A 16,484-nucleotide genomic window follows, 5' to 3' on the forward strand; every position below is an offset into this window, starting at 1 on the left:
TAGATAGATGAATTTATTTTATTAAAAGTGAAGAAAAATTATTTGTAAAGTAATAATTATTATTTAGAAAGACAGGAAAATTCAACCTAGTAGTGGCCTATGTGTAAAAAACTTAAGAAAATAATTAAAATTCAATCTGTAGGATGGCAGGATTTAATAATATTTTTGTTCTAGATCTTTTGTTGGTAAACTTATAAAAAAAAAAACTAATTTCATAAACTTGTGATACAAAAAATTTGAATCTATAGCACAATAAATCTTTCAAAATTATATTATAGGCCCTAAGTTAGACCAAAAAACAGGAGATACATTTTTTAATAGGTTTATCCAAATATATTATTGTTCCCAACTAAGCGGTAACACAGAAAAGTTTAATGTAGACTCCCTCTTATCCGGACACCTTTTAACCGGACAATTTTTATCAGCCCATTAGTTTAACCTGACTAGATTGGCAAGAAGTGAGCGGTACTGAAACGACTATTCTCGTGGGAAAGATTTGAGACCAGTGATCACGTATCTAAATACAATGCTCTCCTAAATTAAAGTCGAATATGACAGTACCAGTACACGGTTTCTGTTTTAACAAGTTTTTGGGGACGTCGGTTTAACCAGAAAACCCGTTATCTGGACTAGCCTCGGTCCCGAGGAGTCCGGATAAGAGGGAGTCTACTGTACATTCAGTATTCTGCCATTCTGCCTATATCAATCAGGCCTTGGGTCTGTCTAGCCTTCCAAGCCATTTACACAATACAAATTTTAACTATCATAATTTAATAACAGTAGAAGTAGATTTAGGTTCACTATTTCTCTGATGAGGTGTTGTCTTGATTTCATAAAAAAAAGTGCTAAATCATTAAATAAAAGGTACTAGCAATTCTGCAAAGCTTCAAGATACTGTAAAAGGTGAAATAGACTATCCTAATTTATCATGTAATGATAACAATAACATATTTAGGGGTATATAAAAAGGAATTTAAATCGATTTCATAAATACCCAAAATACCCGGGTATTTATGGATTTTGGGTATTTACCCGGGTAAATACCCAAGGTATTTACCCCGAGTTTTAAATACCTGGGTATTTTACATCACTATCCCCATGTATTTCTTATGGGAGTTCAATTTGGTTTCTCTTTTCCGAGTTCGTTTGGCTCTTTTACACGACCGATTTTCATGATTGTGGTCTCAAATTGAAGGCATGCACGCAAAAATTTAACATCAAGCATCGGCATATGCTTGATTAAATTGTATTCATTTTTTAATTCTTACTTCAATTTAAGATGTATTGCACCAGTTATAGTTGTATAATACTATATATTTTGGTCTAAGAACCTTCAGTGAAATACTGGTTTTCATTTAAGCTATTAGTTATTCAAATCGGATGAGTTTCAAGCAAACGCAAGGTGAACAACCAACATAAAAATTATTTTTCATACAGTTTTTTTATGATTAAAAATCAATAGCTCCAGAATTGTTCATGTTTTTTTTATATGTTTTAGACTCAAAATAATCAGTAAATTATAGGCTTATTTAATTTGAGCTATTGATCGTTTGAACCAGTCAAGATACTGTATTACTCAATCAAAAGTCATAAATTTGATTATTTCTTGGATAGTATATTTATTATAACGCTGCAGAGCAGCATGGGTCCTCTAGTATCAATTAATTATCCCATTTTTAATAATTGGCTTTTGAATACATATTAATTAATATGAAGATCTTTTTAGTCAGTCGAGTTCCCCTCCCTGAGAATAACTGTAATTGAATTATTGTAGACTATTTGTAAACTCATTGTTCCGTCCTACTGAGCTAAAAAAAGATGGCGACCCTATTTTTGTTAATTTGAGTTACCAAACTTCATTCATTGTAATACCCCATTAGTTCATTATTAAAAAACTTGTATTGTAAAGGAAACCTTCAGATTTGTCATTTGTCTGTTTATATAACTTAGGCCTAACTTAATCCAAACGAGATTAGTAAAGGTACATACCAGAATAGAGAACCCCTTTTATACAAAATTAGTCCAAATTCCAAAGGCACTACCATTAACAATAACACATAAGTGCAGTTTACCAATTGGGTAGTGACGGATATTATTTTCACAACATAGAACAGAATAATAAGTAGGCTACCATAAAACATACGAATTGTTTTCTTTTATCTACTGCCAATACATAGTTGTTTTGTTTTGTATTTGTAGAATATAACTATCTTTTAATTTAATGTTTTGCTACAGTATTTAAACTATCGGAATTTTCTTAAATTTAAGACTTTTTTACTTTTGTATGAATAGGCTATACGAAAAAAAGAAAATTGTCCAAGAGGGGCTTAAAGTAAACATTGATTTTTTTATCCAAGAAGTGAAATAGCAAATTTGATTATACAGTACTAGCCACAATTATATTTATTTTATTAAGTCAATTGTCATTCAATATTCCAAATTCCATTTCCTTAGAAATATCCGCAAACAACATGTTTAACTGGTTCATATTTTCTGATTGGATTTCACTCAGAATGTTAGATTCATTAGGTCTAGAGTCCATGGATGTGTGGGGTGATTTCCTTCTCTCACGATGTGAATGCGCCAAAGTGATTGAACTCTTGACGGTTTCTCCTCTAAGTAACGTTGTATGACTCTCTGTGTAGAGGTTTGTTCTTGTTTGAACCTCAGCCTCCGCTGCCGCCAGGTCCAGCTGGATGCTGCTGAAGATCGTCTGCAGGACCGCAGCCAGACACAGAGCTCCTGGGTCACGTGTGTCTCCCAACACTGTAGAGCTGTCTGACATTCTGGGTAATGTCTTACTTTTCCTAGTTGAACCCTCAGCACCTCTCATTGCTGATGCCACCCTCTTGCTCTGAAAAAAGGTTACATAATTTATTAACATCCTATAAGTATCCTTAAGGTTTTAGGGTTTTTCACTTAATTGGAATAATCATATGTATGTTGCCTGTTGCATGTATTCAAACTCTCAAACACTTAGTTTTGAAAAAAAAAATAGTTAGGCCTAAATGTTATTAAACCAATTAAAAGGGTTTTACTGTGTCTAGTGATCAATTTTACCTTGGAGGTATCGGTGCATATCCTTGCTTAACTATTCTTTACAAAAATAATTTCTACTTTACTAACCATATTCCTGTTCTAACTAATAAAATGTGTTAATATTAGTATGCTACGTCAAACCTATTAAATTTAATTTTAAAGACACTTACCAGTCCCTTAACAGAGTATTCTGCAGTAGATTGAACAAAAGGGTCAAGGGCGTCCAGAATAGTTCCATCGCCAGGTTGAACTCTGGTGAATCGTTGGAGACCATCCCTTGCACACCTGGCCGCTTCCACCCACATGCTCAGGTCTACTGGAGCCTTAGGAGGGGCTCTCAAGAACACCTGGCAAATACATGTGTAATGTATACTCATACCTAGTACCACTCTAACTCAGGTGAATCGTTGGAAACCCTCCCTTGCACACACCTGGCTGCCTCCACCCACATGCTCAGGTCTACTGGAGCCTTAGGAGGGGCTCTCAAGAACACCTGGCAAATACATGTGTAATGTATACTCATACCTAGTACCACTCTAACTCAGGTGAATCGTTGGAAACCCTCCCTTGCACACACCTGGCTGCCTCCACAAACGTGCTACTGTAGGACAACAAAATTATAAAGATTATAATACTACACCAGGTGACGCCGGTCAGACATCAGTGTGGACGCATTGAGAGAATATCTCTCGATATGATTGCTCGGTCCCACAGATCTGGCAATCTTGTTGCCCAGACCCAGCGATCTCTGAATCACCGGAGATTTGGTGGATTGCCAGGGAAAATCGAGCAATCAGTTTAGGCTCGTCACACACTGCCTCCGGTCCGTTTTATTCTGATCCGGTGTTTTTCGCCGAATCCGGCAAATTTCCACATACTGCATCACACGTTCCAGTTCCGGCGACCAGTCTATGCGAGGACAGCGGATACTGTTAGTTGAAAAAGTGTTTAATCAACAACTAGTTAGTTTTAACAAAATTTAATTTTAACAATGAGTGACAGTGAAGAAGAGATCATAGTAGGGCTAGTAGTATTAAATTGATCACTTATTTCTTCCCAAATATTTTCCTTAATAACTAAGTTGTAGTAGCCCTTATGGCCCAGGTCGTATAGCACAGGTTACTCCAGCACTTGCACAATCAATTTCTCTTCTAATGACATTTTGTAACAAAACGTACAGCATAAGTAAACAATCGCCAAAAAACACGTCTACTGCTACGTGGTGAGTAGAAGTCGTCTGCGCATGCGCGAGCTCTCCGGCGCCGGAAGCGGCCGTAGAACGATTGGCCATGGATTGGCACAAATTTTTAGCCGATTTGGAATAGCACTACTGGCACAATAATTAGAGGGGATTAAGAAGGGTCAACCTGTAAGGTTCGGAAAGGCACGATTGGCACAACAGACCGGTAAGGAGGTAGTAGGCAGGTAGCCATTATGCGGGAAAGTGGAAATTGTTTTGTCCCTACAAGTTCCCTGCTGTAGTGCTTATTAGAGTAAGCAATTACTTCATCAATGGTGTAAGTTTGCACGACAAATCTGCAGCTACGGTCACTGCGCTAGCTGGATCCAAATACAACTACACTAACCTAACCTAACCTAACCTAACCTAACTTAACCTTTGAAAACACGCGATATTACCGGCAAATGACTGTCGTAGCAGAGTAGACGGGGAATTTTAAACTTCCCGTTTTCCCTCGTTCGATGGCGTCTACCTGGACGAGCGGTTGTGCCAATCGTGCCTTTTCCAAGCAGGCGAGTTGACCCTACTTATTACGCTCAAATGATTGTGCCAATACTGCCATGGGCAGAAGATCCAAAAATGTGTGCCAATCGTCCCGTTCCCCCGGAAGCTTGATTGAAGCCTATCGCTTCTCGACCGAAATAATTTTACCGGAGAGCACCTGACGCACCGGACCTGATGCAGTGTGGGCACTTCCATTTGAATTAATGGTTTTCGATTGGTTTCCGAATTTACCTGATCCGGCATGCCTGATCCGATTTCACCGGACCGGACGCAGTATGTGACGAGCCTTATAAAAAAAGTCACCAACCAGTCAGTTTGGCAATCCGATCGAAACAACTCCATATATTGGGCAATATTTAGGCAATATGGTCACCGGTGATCTAATCACTAAAAATCGCTCAACGACGGGCGACCAAATCACCCAGTATGGGGGGCTTTAGGTACACACTTAGATGGCCCAAGTGCAACTAAGCTCGAACCAGAACAAAACACATCTTATCTATCCCCACCAAATTTTGATTGATTTCCTCCTTGATTGAAAGTGCTAGGTATCCTAGTCTGTGGCCCCTAGCAATAAAACGTTCAATCATCAACTTAGTCGCTTGTCAACCAGATCGCCGGATGATAAGCGCACGGGTGTGTGCATTTAGTAGCCTTAAACATTAGTCATTAAAATTAGTCGTTCCACCAGTTTGACTTGGTAAAAAAGTTCTTATATTTTATTAATATTTAACAGATTAGTAATTTAGAACAGTGCAATCTGTTGGTGGCCCACATAAACTACAACCATTTTGATGAAATGCTGGCGACAACTTTAACATTGAGGTGGAATGTCTAGGCTAGTTGTATCAATAGTCAAAGAATGTATGCACTGGCCACTAACCGACCACTCCGACTCTTGAACATTTTGTTCTTGTGTCAATAATAATCTTACTAATAAAAGCTGTTAAAAAACTTTTTTTTGTGAATAGAACATATACCTACTGTGTTATAACTGAAAACTGTTATAAGTTTACTCTAGGCCTAGCTGGTTAATATTGCCTGCCAATGTTAGATTATATGTTTTAAACCAAAAGAATATACTTATTTGTTATTAAATACAGCATACCTGAGCAGCAGAAGAAAAGAGAATGGAAAATATTCCACCTGCAACGCCACCCATGGAAAATCCAGCTAAATGTGCCAACTGATCCAAAATTTGATAAGGTGATACAATTGTTAAACGCCTGTTTTCTATTTCCATTTTTATAGCACTTGCAAATTTGTTCACTGATGTACCAAAATCATTGTCTCTGTCTAGTTTGTTTAGATACTCTTCCATGTTTTCAATAGTCACAACAGCGTTGGAAAGAACATTCAATAGGTTGGAGGCTTCGGTTTTGGTAAACTTTGGACCCATACATTTTTTGTAATTTATTGTACTTAAAGCAGCAGTTGAAGGTGAATCCAAAATTACTCTTTTATCTATATCATCTGAAGGAACAGCAAATTCACTACTCCAAGAGCTAACATTGGTAGGATAGTCTAACAATTCAAGTATATCACTTGTTACTTTAAGAACACTAATTGAAAATCCCGCTGAACCTGAGTTTGAGTATCTACCAGTGTAAAGCCTTTTAACTGAGAAGTCTAGTACCTTTATTTGTTCAAGAATGTCTTTAATAATTAGGCTGAAATGGAAGTCAGACAAGTCTCCTAAATTGTTTATGATAATTGCAATTTGGTCCTTCTTGGATATGTGCAGAGAAAAATATGAACATGGATGAAAAATGTGGTACAATGCCTGTTTGGCTATGAAATTAAGTTTTCCATCATCCCCCTCACTGTCAAAAGTATCTCCTAAGGGAAACGTCTTCTCAGATTCTCCTTTGCAATCACAGCCGATAACCATATTATCTAGACGAATTTGTACATTTATTGTTCCTAATGATTTACCTTTTAGTTTTTCTATAGTTTGAAATATTTCATATAAAGATTTACCTCCTTCTGCCATTGCTCCTGCTATTTTGAACAAAAACTTTATGCCACAAAGGCCTTTTCTTCCAACTGTTTTTGAAACACAGACCCCAGAAACGTCCTCACCAACACTGACCAACAAAGTCTTTATACCCTCTTGTGCTGCACTTTGGCAGGCAGAGCCAAAATTCAATCTGTTTGCGAGATTGTTTGATACAATAACCAATATGCCTTGTTTGTTCTTTGAAGCTATGATGCGTAAGACTTCTAGAATAGTTTGAGATGGGGGTGATTTCTTAAGTTCACCAAACACAGCTCCTGTCAGCATGCCTTGTCCGATGGAGCCGGAGTACAGAGGATCTGTTCCTGTGGCACCTCCAGACAACAACATGACACGGTCTACGATTGTTTCGTGATTTCTCATTAGAATAGTTTTGTGGGTTTTTAACAGAATTAGATTATTGTTTTGCAATACAACACTTTCCAAGTATTTAGTGACTAAGTTCTCTCTGCCAAAAAGTGGTGCAATCTCTTCATTGACTTGTTTCTTTTTAAACTCTCTCACTTCACTTTTGTAGGGGTCAATAAGATCTTGAACTGACGTTTTTATACTAATTTCACTAAATCTGAAATAAATAGTTCATCTATACAGGGTGTCCCACGAGAGGTGTCTCAAATTGATTACGTAAAAACGGCTTAACGTACAAGGATCAAATTAAATTATTTCCCGTTAAATCGACCCGAAGAAATAATGTAAAATTATTTTTAATTTTTTTCCAAACGGAAAAAGATAATTAATTTCTCTTTTCGCCAAAATGTTTGTCTATTAAATACCTTTAAATTAATGTATAACATGACATATTTTTACATTTGAAAATTCCGAGATTCGAACTAGTGACCCTCAGTTTTTGGCACACCCTGTATGGGGAAAAAATAAAAATATTTTTACGTTATTCCTTGGGGTCGATCTAGCGGGAAATAATTTTACCTCATCCTTGTACGTTAAGCCGTTTTTCCGTCAAGAATTTGAGACACCTCTCGTAGGACACCTTGTAGCCTATAATTAAAAGCCAACACGAAATTTGTAGACTGAACGGTTGAACGCCTCAGCCTTTTTAACCGATTTTGAATATTCACGTCTCATTGGAAAGAGCGTGTCCCGTATGTGTGCCAACTGATCTTAAATTTGTGAAAATGTCCCTTGGGCTCTGCCCCAGTTGCTTTTAAAGTTCCTATGTTATCCTTATGAAGAAAATATTATTCATCGTAAAGAAGAAATTACCATTTAAGATAATAGTTATTAAGCGCAGCAACGCGCGCCGGGTAACTGCTGGTATTTACTATGTTTGAATTATTTGGGTTTGCGTTGATATTACAATGGAAAAATACCCCCGCCGCAGCAAACCTGGTACTTGATATTTTGTTCTATGATGCACACTTGTTTTAAATGTCCAGTCTACTAAAATTCTGGGTTTCATTCAAAACTACACCATTAAAAAAAATATTTTTTGTTAAAAATAGCGAAATATACATTCTCATAGTTTCAAGTAAAAACAGTAATATATAATAATAATAATAATAATAATAATAATAATAATAATAATAATAATAATAATAATACCGGATGGTACCGGTAATTAAAGTAGGCCCTACTGTAGCTTAAAAAGACTTGATAACATCTGAAAAAGGTTGATACATCATACATCTGACGGATTTGGCCTATTATAACAGTAAAACCACTTAATGCTAATTTGTTTGCATAACTCAATAAAAATTAATTAACAATGTACCTGACATATCCTGAGGTCTAGGAGGTGAGCTTAGAACTACTTTGTTAGAACTTAGAACACTTGGTTTTCTTATTTTAAGCATGGTAGACAGTTGGGCAGAGCTATGGTCTCCCTGCCTGGTGACAGTACCCGCATAGATTGAATGCAAATCCTGTTTTTATTTTGTTCTTTTCACTTATCTTTACTGGGTGTTCATGTAGTGTATGTATCCTCATAAACCATTTTTTAGTAATTCAGGTTGTTGTGTTCATAAGATGTTGAAAATAAACAAGATAAAAAACACACACGTATGACTATTTTTATGCCCTGGGTTAAAAGGGTTGAATTGTATACTGTACTCTGTATTTGCATTTGCAAGCCCTGACTTTTTCGAGAAGCTCTTACGACACAACCCATAGATTCACACTATTTAGTACCATACTATACATTTTGCTTTGTGAACCAGTTTCTTGTAATCTACATCAAATGTAGGGTTCCATAACTCAGGGTGAGAATATGAGTTTAGAAGAAGTGCTGTAAATATTACATTTCAAGCTCCATATTGAAATTGAGTTCCTAGGTTTTTTCTCAAATAAATAAATTTCAAATAAGGTGAGTGAAAAGGTGCCACTATTTATTTTTCTTAGTAAACATTATTTTGCAGATGATAGTTTTTGTATTGGCAGTAATATTTATCCAATTTAAACATCTGGTTCAGATTTTGAAACCTCCATGTAGCCAGGCTCAGATATACTAATAATATCAATGGGCAGATTGGGAAATTGCCCTGGTAAATTTCTGGGGTTTTTGGAAATTTTCACCATTTTTATGGTGGCGTCATCCTGTAATAAAGAGCTCAAAAATTGTGGATATTTATAAGCATACACTGCGGATGCGATACTCCCTAGTTTGGATTAACGTGCGCACTATTAAGTATGATTATATCCAGCACTATGATTATATCCAGAGTACTATCATCCTGATAATTATACCAATTCGTTAATTACAAGGCAAAAATGTGGTTCGGATTCCACTATAAACTGTAGGTCCCTTAGTTACCTACAGGGGAAATATCGTTGGCTCCATCATTGGCTGAATTAACTAACAGCTTTGTCTAAGGAATAAGTCAACCTTATAGTCACGAACAAGACTACAAGATCACCCCACTCATCCTACACTCGTCTCCATCCATACTTGGCTTAAAATACCTACATTCGTATGGTTGCCATTTTAAAGAAAGGTATTAAAGAATTAGTACGGTATTTATTTTTCTTAATAAACATTATTTTAAAAATAATAGTTTCGTATTAGTATAATTTTACCAATTTAAACGTGGTTCAGATTTTGAAACCTCCATGTAGCCAGGCCCAGATCTACTTATAATGTGAATAATGGGAAGATTGGGAAGTTACCCATCGGGGGATATTTGGAAATTTCCCCCGCAATTGTAAATTTATGATGTGAATCGATAACTAAAAAATAACAAAGGGCAAATGCTTGGTGAACAGCACATATCTCAAGTAAACCACGTGAGATTTAACACCATTGATATACACAGTTTGTCTGCTATTCTTTCGATAAGATTAAAAAAAAAAGTTTCAAGGCAGCACCCTTCCCCAGCCCTGAATGCTATAGAAATGCAATTCTGTAAGAAAGAACTCTGAAATTCTCTGAATTGTGAGTGATCAACACAATCGAAGGCATAACTTGTGTCAGAGAAGCTAACTTGAGCATAGGACCTCATCTCAAAGGCCTTCAAGATTTGGGATATTAGATCGCCCACGGCATCCTGGGTGGCCCTGCCCTGTCTCCTGGGTAGCTTCTGAAGCCAAACTGAGAACCGTGCCCTAAAAACAACATTATTTCTGTATTTTTTGACAGCACAGGCACAGGAGACACAATAAACAATATGTATGCTTTTGTCGACGATAGCTTTCTAGCCCATGGTGGAATTCCACCATGTTTCTAGCCTATCTTTAGGCCACTTCTTATAAACAGGACAAAGCCTTGACATTTTAAGTTCATCTGGAAAATCTTAGTCGACACCAGCGTACTCAAACATAACTGGACTTGACTAGCGTATCAAAATGGTCAACGCCTTACAGACAACATTAATTAATGTTATTCTATATACTTAGGCTTGATGACAGTACTGAAAAAACAAAATCTTGAATCTTGATTCCTACTTCACAGCTTGAGGTCACTTTATACCATGGGGCACATCTTTATTCTATGCCTATTTGCACTGCACTGCAGTAGCGTCTAAGCTATATGATGACTCACAGTACTGCTTTTTTTTGCTACAAACAGAAACACAATCTGTCAGCAATCTTTCGTTTGTGGTTTGTGTTTTCGTTTTCAGTTTTGGGTTTAGGTTATGTTTTCTGTAAACGAGCTTGTGCCTTTTATTGTTCCCACGAGTTCAATAACTCTTGATGGTTAACTTATAATTTTGTTTTTTATAAATACTCACACAAAAAATTAAAATTTATATGGTTAATAAACTGATGTTAAATAAGAAATAACGCTAAAAAATGACTGTCGTAAGTAGTAAAAGTTAGGTTAAGCCCAAGAATTCGGCTCAATAGGCCTAACTTAAAAGATTTTTTTCAAATCAAATGCATGAGTCCTATTAAAATTACCATACTATAAAATAATGATTCTATTTAGTAGAAAGACTATTAGTGTATCCAAGCGTACACGTACACATGGGTGCTGTATATTCTAATACTTTTAATACCTAGGCTAGGCTACTTTACTTTGAAATGGCGACATACGAATGTAGGTGTAAGTTACTGTACCTATTTTAAGCTTATAGTATGAATGGATGAGTGAAGCGATCTTGTAGTCTTGTTACTGACTAAACCCTATGTCCCACCATGCGTGGCGCTGTCGTTACTAAATACCATGGTGAAAATGTGCGGGTAGGAGCGTCGTTGCACATATAGGCCTATCTCCATGCAAGTCTTTTCCCATGACGCATGTTGTGGCGGTCTAGGGGCCGCAGTAGATAGTGAACAAGATAAAGACCTCCATGCTACACTGTGTTTTTACCGAGCTGTGTGATTTAATGATTCAAGGAGTGGTGGTGAATTAGCGTGCGCTGCGGCTTGTTATTTATTGCTGAGTGGTGAATATTTGAAGTTAAAATTGAATTGCTCTTTTGTCTACTCCATTTTCGCACAATAACCAATAAAAATTGCAGAATAACTGACAGCTCAGGCCTCGCTCCGACCCGCGCCTTTCAACCCCGTTCTGCGCCACTCTGGCGCGTACCACCACGGGCATAATTTGGTAGGTGCAGTTTCTTATCTGCGCTAACGTACGGTAAGCTATAAATACTATATAGTCGGTATCGCTTAAAAATATTGAAGTGTTAACAATCGATAAGTTATAGCTTATTGATTAGGTACTTAATTAAACTGTTAGATTTTTTCTTAACATAAGTTACTACCTATGTTTTTAACATTATTATTCAAATTATATATTTAGGTACATTTTACATTAAAGTACCTATGTTAAAAGTCAAAAATGGAAAGAGAAATAGACTAGATAATGAGCAGAAAATAATTTAATTATTCACAAAAGAAAAGTTACTCAATCATAGTAAAATGCTACCAAACTATTCTGTAATCACAACATAACAATTCATTCAAAAATCATATGTTTCAAAATTATAAAAGTTCATATTTTCATAGCAGCTGGAAAAGACAATACAAAATATAAACCATAGATTATTTAAATGAAATGTTTTTATACTATATCCAACATTCTCCCACCTTTTGACTTGCAAAGTCAAAATATTAATTATTAATCCAGGTATCTTCGTGGGGTATAATTTTTCTTCCTCTTTGTGTGTAAACAGGTTGATCATGTTCACGACCAACACCTTCAGCTACTTGTTCATCTTCCATTTCGAATGTTTCATTACCATCTTGATTGTCTTTCTGCTGGACCAATTCAAGTGGAAACACATGTTGTATGGGTCTCAGCACTGTTCCTTTTGATGTTTTCATTTCCACAAGACGTATGTTGCCATCTTTTCCAGGAAGTATCTTCTCAATCTTCGCCAAAGGCCAGTCCATCCGTTTGGTATTGTCGCTTCCAAGTAAAACAATTTCTCCAACTTGCACTTGACGAAATTTCTTCTTCTTCGAATGTAACACCAATTGACTTAAATATTCGCTTCTAAATCTTTGTTCAAGATCTTCTTTTAATTTTAATTTAAAGTTCCAACGTCGAGACAAATTTGTGTAGTTGATCTGGCCCAAATCAATAACTCCATACTCCTTCGTACCATTCAAAAACATAGCTGGCGTCAAAACTTCCATGTCATGGCTGTCTTCTGAAATGTAAGTCAAGGGTCTACTATTTATGACAGATTCACAACTGCACAAAACGGTCAAAAATTCTTCATAAGTCAAACTAGCTCTTCCTAAGACTCTGCGAAGAAGCTGTTTCAATAGTCTTATGAGTCTTTCCCACCAGCCTCCCAATCTGACGACTTTATCAAATCTGGAGAAATATCTGTAATACCAACAATCTGGTTCAGGTTTTGAATTCATCATAATCTTTGTAGTTGATTTAATCTTTCTAAGTTCAGAATTTACTTCTTTCTCATCACAATCATCAATGAAGTTTTGGTTAGACCACAAGTTTGATGAGTTTCTTAGCCATTGTGGTCCCTCCCACCATTTCGACTCCACTAGCTGCTTAGGAGAACATCCACGTGACGGCAAATCAGCTGGATTCATATGGCCTGGAACATGATTCCAAGATTCAATGTTACTAAGGGATCTTATTTCTTTTACTCGGTTCCAAACAAACACTCCCCAGTAATCTTCTCGACGAATCCATGACAAAACGGTGGTTGAGTCGGTCCAATAAAATGTTTTGACATTTTCAAATCCTAAACTCTTTAAGACGTTGTCAGTTAGACGAGCGCCAATGGTAGCCGCCAGTAACTCCAGCCGAGGAATGGTCATCTTCTTGACAGGTGCAACTCTACTCTTCGCTTGAACTAATTGAACTGTGGTATGTCCATTAGATTCACCCCTCAGGAAAACCGCAGCCGCATAAGCGTCCTGGCTTGCATCACAAAAACAGTGAACTGTCCAAGAAATATTCCCTCCGATTTCATTCCCAAAATATCTTGGAATTTTCAAATTTGAAAAAACCTCAAGTTGCTTTGCCCAATCTAAAAACAAAAGTTTCAACTCTTCTGAAACCTTGTCATCCCATCCAATTTTACTTTCCCACGTTTTCTGCAGCAATATCTTAGGCAAGAGTGTAGCAGGACAAGTTATACCTATGGGGTCATACAACTTGTGAGCAAAAGACAAAATAGATCTCTTTGTGACTATTTCAGGCTCTTTAAACTCAAAGTTTTCAAAATTCAACTCAATCATGTCAGTATTTTTGTTCCAATTTAAACCTAAGATAGGTGTCAAAGTAGAATCATTTTTAAAACTCTGAATTTCTGTGTACTCCCAACTCCGAAGACAGAATCTAGCATCTTTCATTATAGAAGTCGCTTGATCTACAAATTGATTCAAATCTGAAAAGTCATCAAAACTTGCCATACAATTATCTACATAGAAACTTCTCGCCAGCGTCTCTACTACTTTTCTTGAGTAGTTTAACGATCCAGAATCTATCAAGTCTAATGTTTTTTCTAAATGAAGTTTGATTACTGCACTTAGCATAAATGGGCTACAGGTAACTCCAAAAACCACTCTAGCGTGTCTGTAAACAACCAATTGACCATCTTCATTAATCCACAAAAAACGAAGAAAATCTCTATCATCCATATGTACACCAATCTGTAAAAAAGCCTTCTCGATGTCAGCAACAACTCCATATCTGTGTAGTCTAAAACGATTTAATATGGACGGAATCAATTCAATTAGATTGTCACCTTTTTCTAGACAATCGTTCAACGAGGGCTGATTCTTTTCTTTAGCAGATGCATCAAATACAGGTCTCAATTTCGTGGTAAGACTGTTTTCTTTTATCACATGTCGATGCGGTAGGTAGTGACCAATTTCCAAATCAGCATCGTTAACCTTCTCTATGATACCTAATTCCTCCCAGTCAGACAACACCTGTTGATATGAACTAAGATATCCACTAGAATTAAGTTTATTTGTAAGATTACTGAGTCTCTTCTGTGCTACTTTTAAATTAGTAGGTAACGGCGGGTGATCTTCAACCCATGGCAATTTGACCTGATATCTGCCATCATTTTCCACTGAAACAGATTCTACAAAATGTTCCATTGTTCTACTTTTAACTGAAGATTCACTCTTGACCTCCACTGGATCATTGATTCCTAAAACATCCAAACTCCACAAATCTGAAATGGTTTTATTATCAATAGGGGATAGTAAAGAAGTTACTGCCATAGAACTGGACCTGCTATTACCTTCAACTGTGGTTCTTCCCATTAAAGTCCAGCCCAACAAAGTATGCATCGCAACTAACCCGTTGGAAAGCAAATATCGTTTCTCAGTGTAAAGTTTCCCGGCAACGTCTGCCCCTATCAGAACTTCAATAGGCCCGTCTCCATCTGTTACATTAATTCCCAGTGTTCCAAGCTCAATGGACCAAGGACCAGGCTTAACTGCTGTAACCTCGTTACAAATTACATCTTGATCAAGAACGTCAAAATTGCAGGCATAACTGTTATTTAAGTCACTTAGTCTAACCTTATAACACGCATGTTCAATTGTTTCAGTACTAGTGCCACCAAATAAAGCATGAACTAGCTTCTCCTTTCTGACTATGTCGTAGCCAAATTCCTTTGCTGTATTTTTCAAAATATAAGACCGTTGTGATCCCGTATCTATTAAAACACGTGCTGTTCGCTCTCGATTTTGGTTTCTAATTTTTACTAAAAAGGTTTGTAAAAACACTTCTGTGTGAACATTGTTTGCTAGAGAACTTTCTTTGCCTGATTGTTCACTCAATGAACTTCCTTCTGCAGCAGATGCCCTACACATAACAGCAGTGTGCCTCCTTCCACAGTTAGGACATTTTACTCTAACTTTACATTGCGCACTCCTATGACCATACTTCAAGCAAGTAAAACAACAACGATTTTTTCCAACGATTTTTACCTTCTCATCTACTGTCAATTTACTGTCTTTACAGTTTTCAGCTAAGTGGTTAGAACCACAAAACATACATTTAACGTCTTTAGTATTTAAATTATCAGACATCGTTGGGTTAACTAAACCAGCAGCTGTCGGCATCATTTCAGTATGTCTGGTGTAACTAGGATTAGGTCGAAATACAGTCGATTTACTTACTTTAGGCTGTAGGTTAGGTCGCTTACTATCTTCAAAACCAGATGCGGCTAGGGTAATCCTTTCCTCGTTAGCAACCTCCTTTTGCAGAAATTTCATCAAACCATCAAGTCTATCCTTAAGTTCAGCATCAACTTCATAGCCAGAGTGACGCTGCCAAGCTCTCAACAGTTCCTCGGGCAAACAAGACTCTATAAGAGGATATAACATAGCAGAACATTTGTCAGTTGTTACTCCTAATGTCTCCAATGCTCTTAGCTGGGTTTCCAGTTTATCATAAATACAAGAAACTTCTACCTTACTGTTTAAATTACTCAGAACTAACTTCAAAAGCTCTCTAACATACACTTCTATGAGAAGGTCATCTCTACCAAAACGACTTTTAAGACTTTGCAAAGCTTTGGAATAGTTCTCAGAGGTAGCAGGATAGCTTTCAACCAGCTGACGAGCCCTAGAATTAGCTAAAGTAGCCTGTACAAGATAATGATATTTATCAATATCGTCAATATTCTCGTCATTATCTATTCTTTTGAATTGTGCCCAAAAAGGTAGCCAATCCTTCAAATCCCCGCTAAGCTTTGTGAATTCAATAGTAGGTAGCCTCAGCTTAGTCCTAACAGCAGTAGATTTACTCATTACAGACCCATTGGAATTAGGTGAAGTGACCCT

General features: G+C 36.8%; 2 protein-coding genes across 2 annotated transcripts in view; one reads left to right on the forward strand and one right to left on the reverse strand.

Annotated features, from left to right (window-relative positions):
* Positions 1-2,322: 2,322 nt before the first annotated feature.
* On the reverse strand, positions 2,323-9,145 carry LOC128982878 (triokinase/FMN cyclase-like). Its single transcript, XM_054401929.1, has 5 exons — positions 9,056-9,145; positions 5,892-7,365; positions 3,471-3,532; positions 3,210-3,324; positions 2,323-2,854 (listed from the first exon to the last, which is right to left on the reverse strand). Exons 1-5 carry the CDS (start codon positions 9,067-9,069, stop codon positions 2,417-2,419), a joined length of 2,103 nt encoding a protein of 700 aa, XP_054257904.1. The 5' UTR covers positions 9,070-9,145; the 3' UTR covers positions 2,323-2,416.
* Positions 9,146-10,882: 1,737 nt separating this feature from the next.
* Positions 10,883-16,484, forward strand: part of LOC128985429 (nucleolar complex protein 3 homolog) — a 58,186-nt gene continuing 52,584 nt past the window's right edge. Inside the window, exon 1 of the mRNA XM_054404911.1 lies at positions 10,883-11,051. Coding sequence (XP_054260886.1) covers positions 11,043-11,051 — 9 coding nt within the window. The 5' untranslated portion in view covers positions 10,883-11,042. The remainder of the gene's footprint in view (positions 11,052-16,484) is intronic.

Source organism: Macrosteles quadrilineatus, unplaced genomic scaffold (genome assembly GCF_028750875.1).
Source record: "Macrosteles quadrilineatus isolate MER2022 unplaced genomic scaffold, UCM_ALF_1.0 Scaffold_1__1_contigs__length_201487025, whole genome shotgun sequence".
In the NCBI taxonomy this organism is placed as follows: domain Eukaryota; kingdom Metazoa; phylum Arthropoda; class Insecta; order Hemiptera; family Cicadellidae; genus Macrosteles; species Macrosteles quadrilineatus.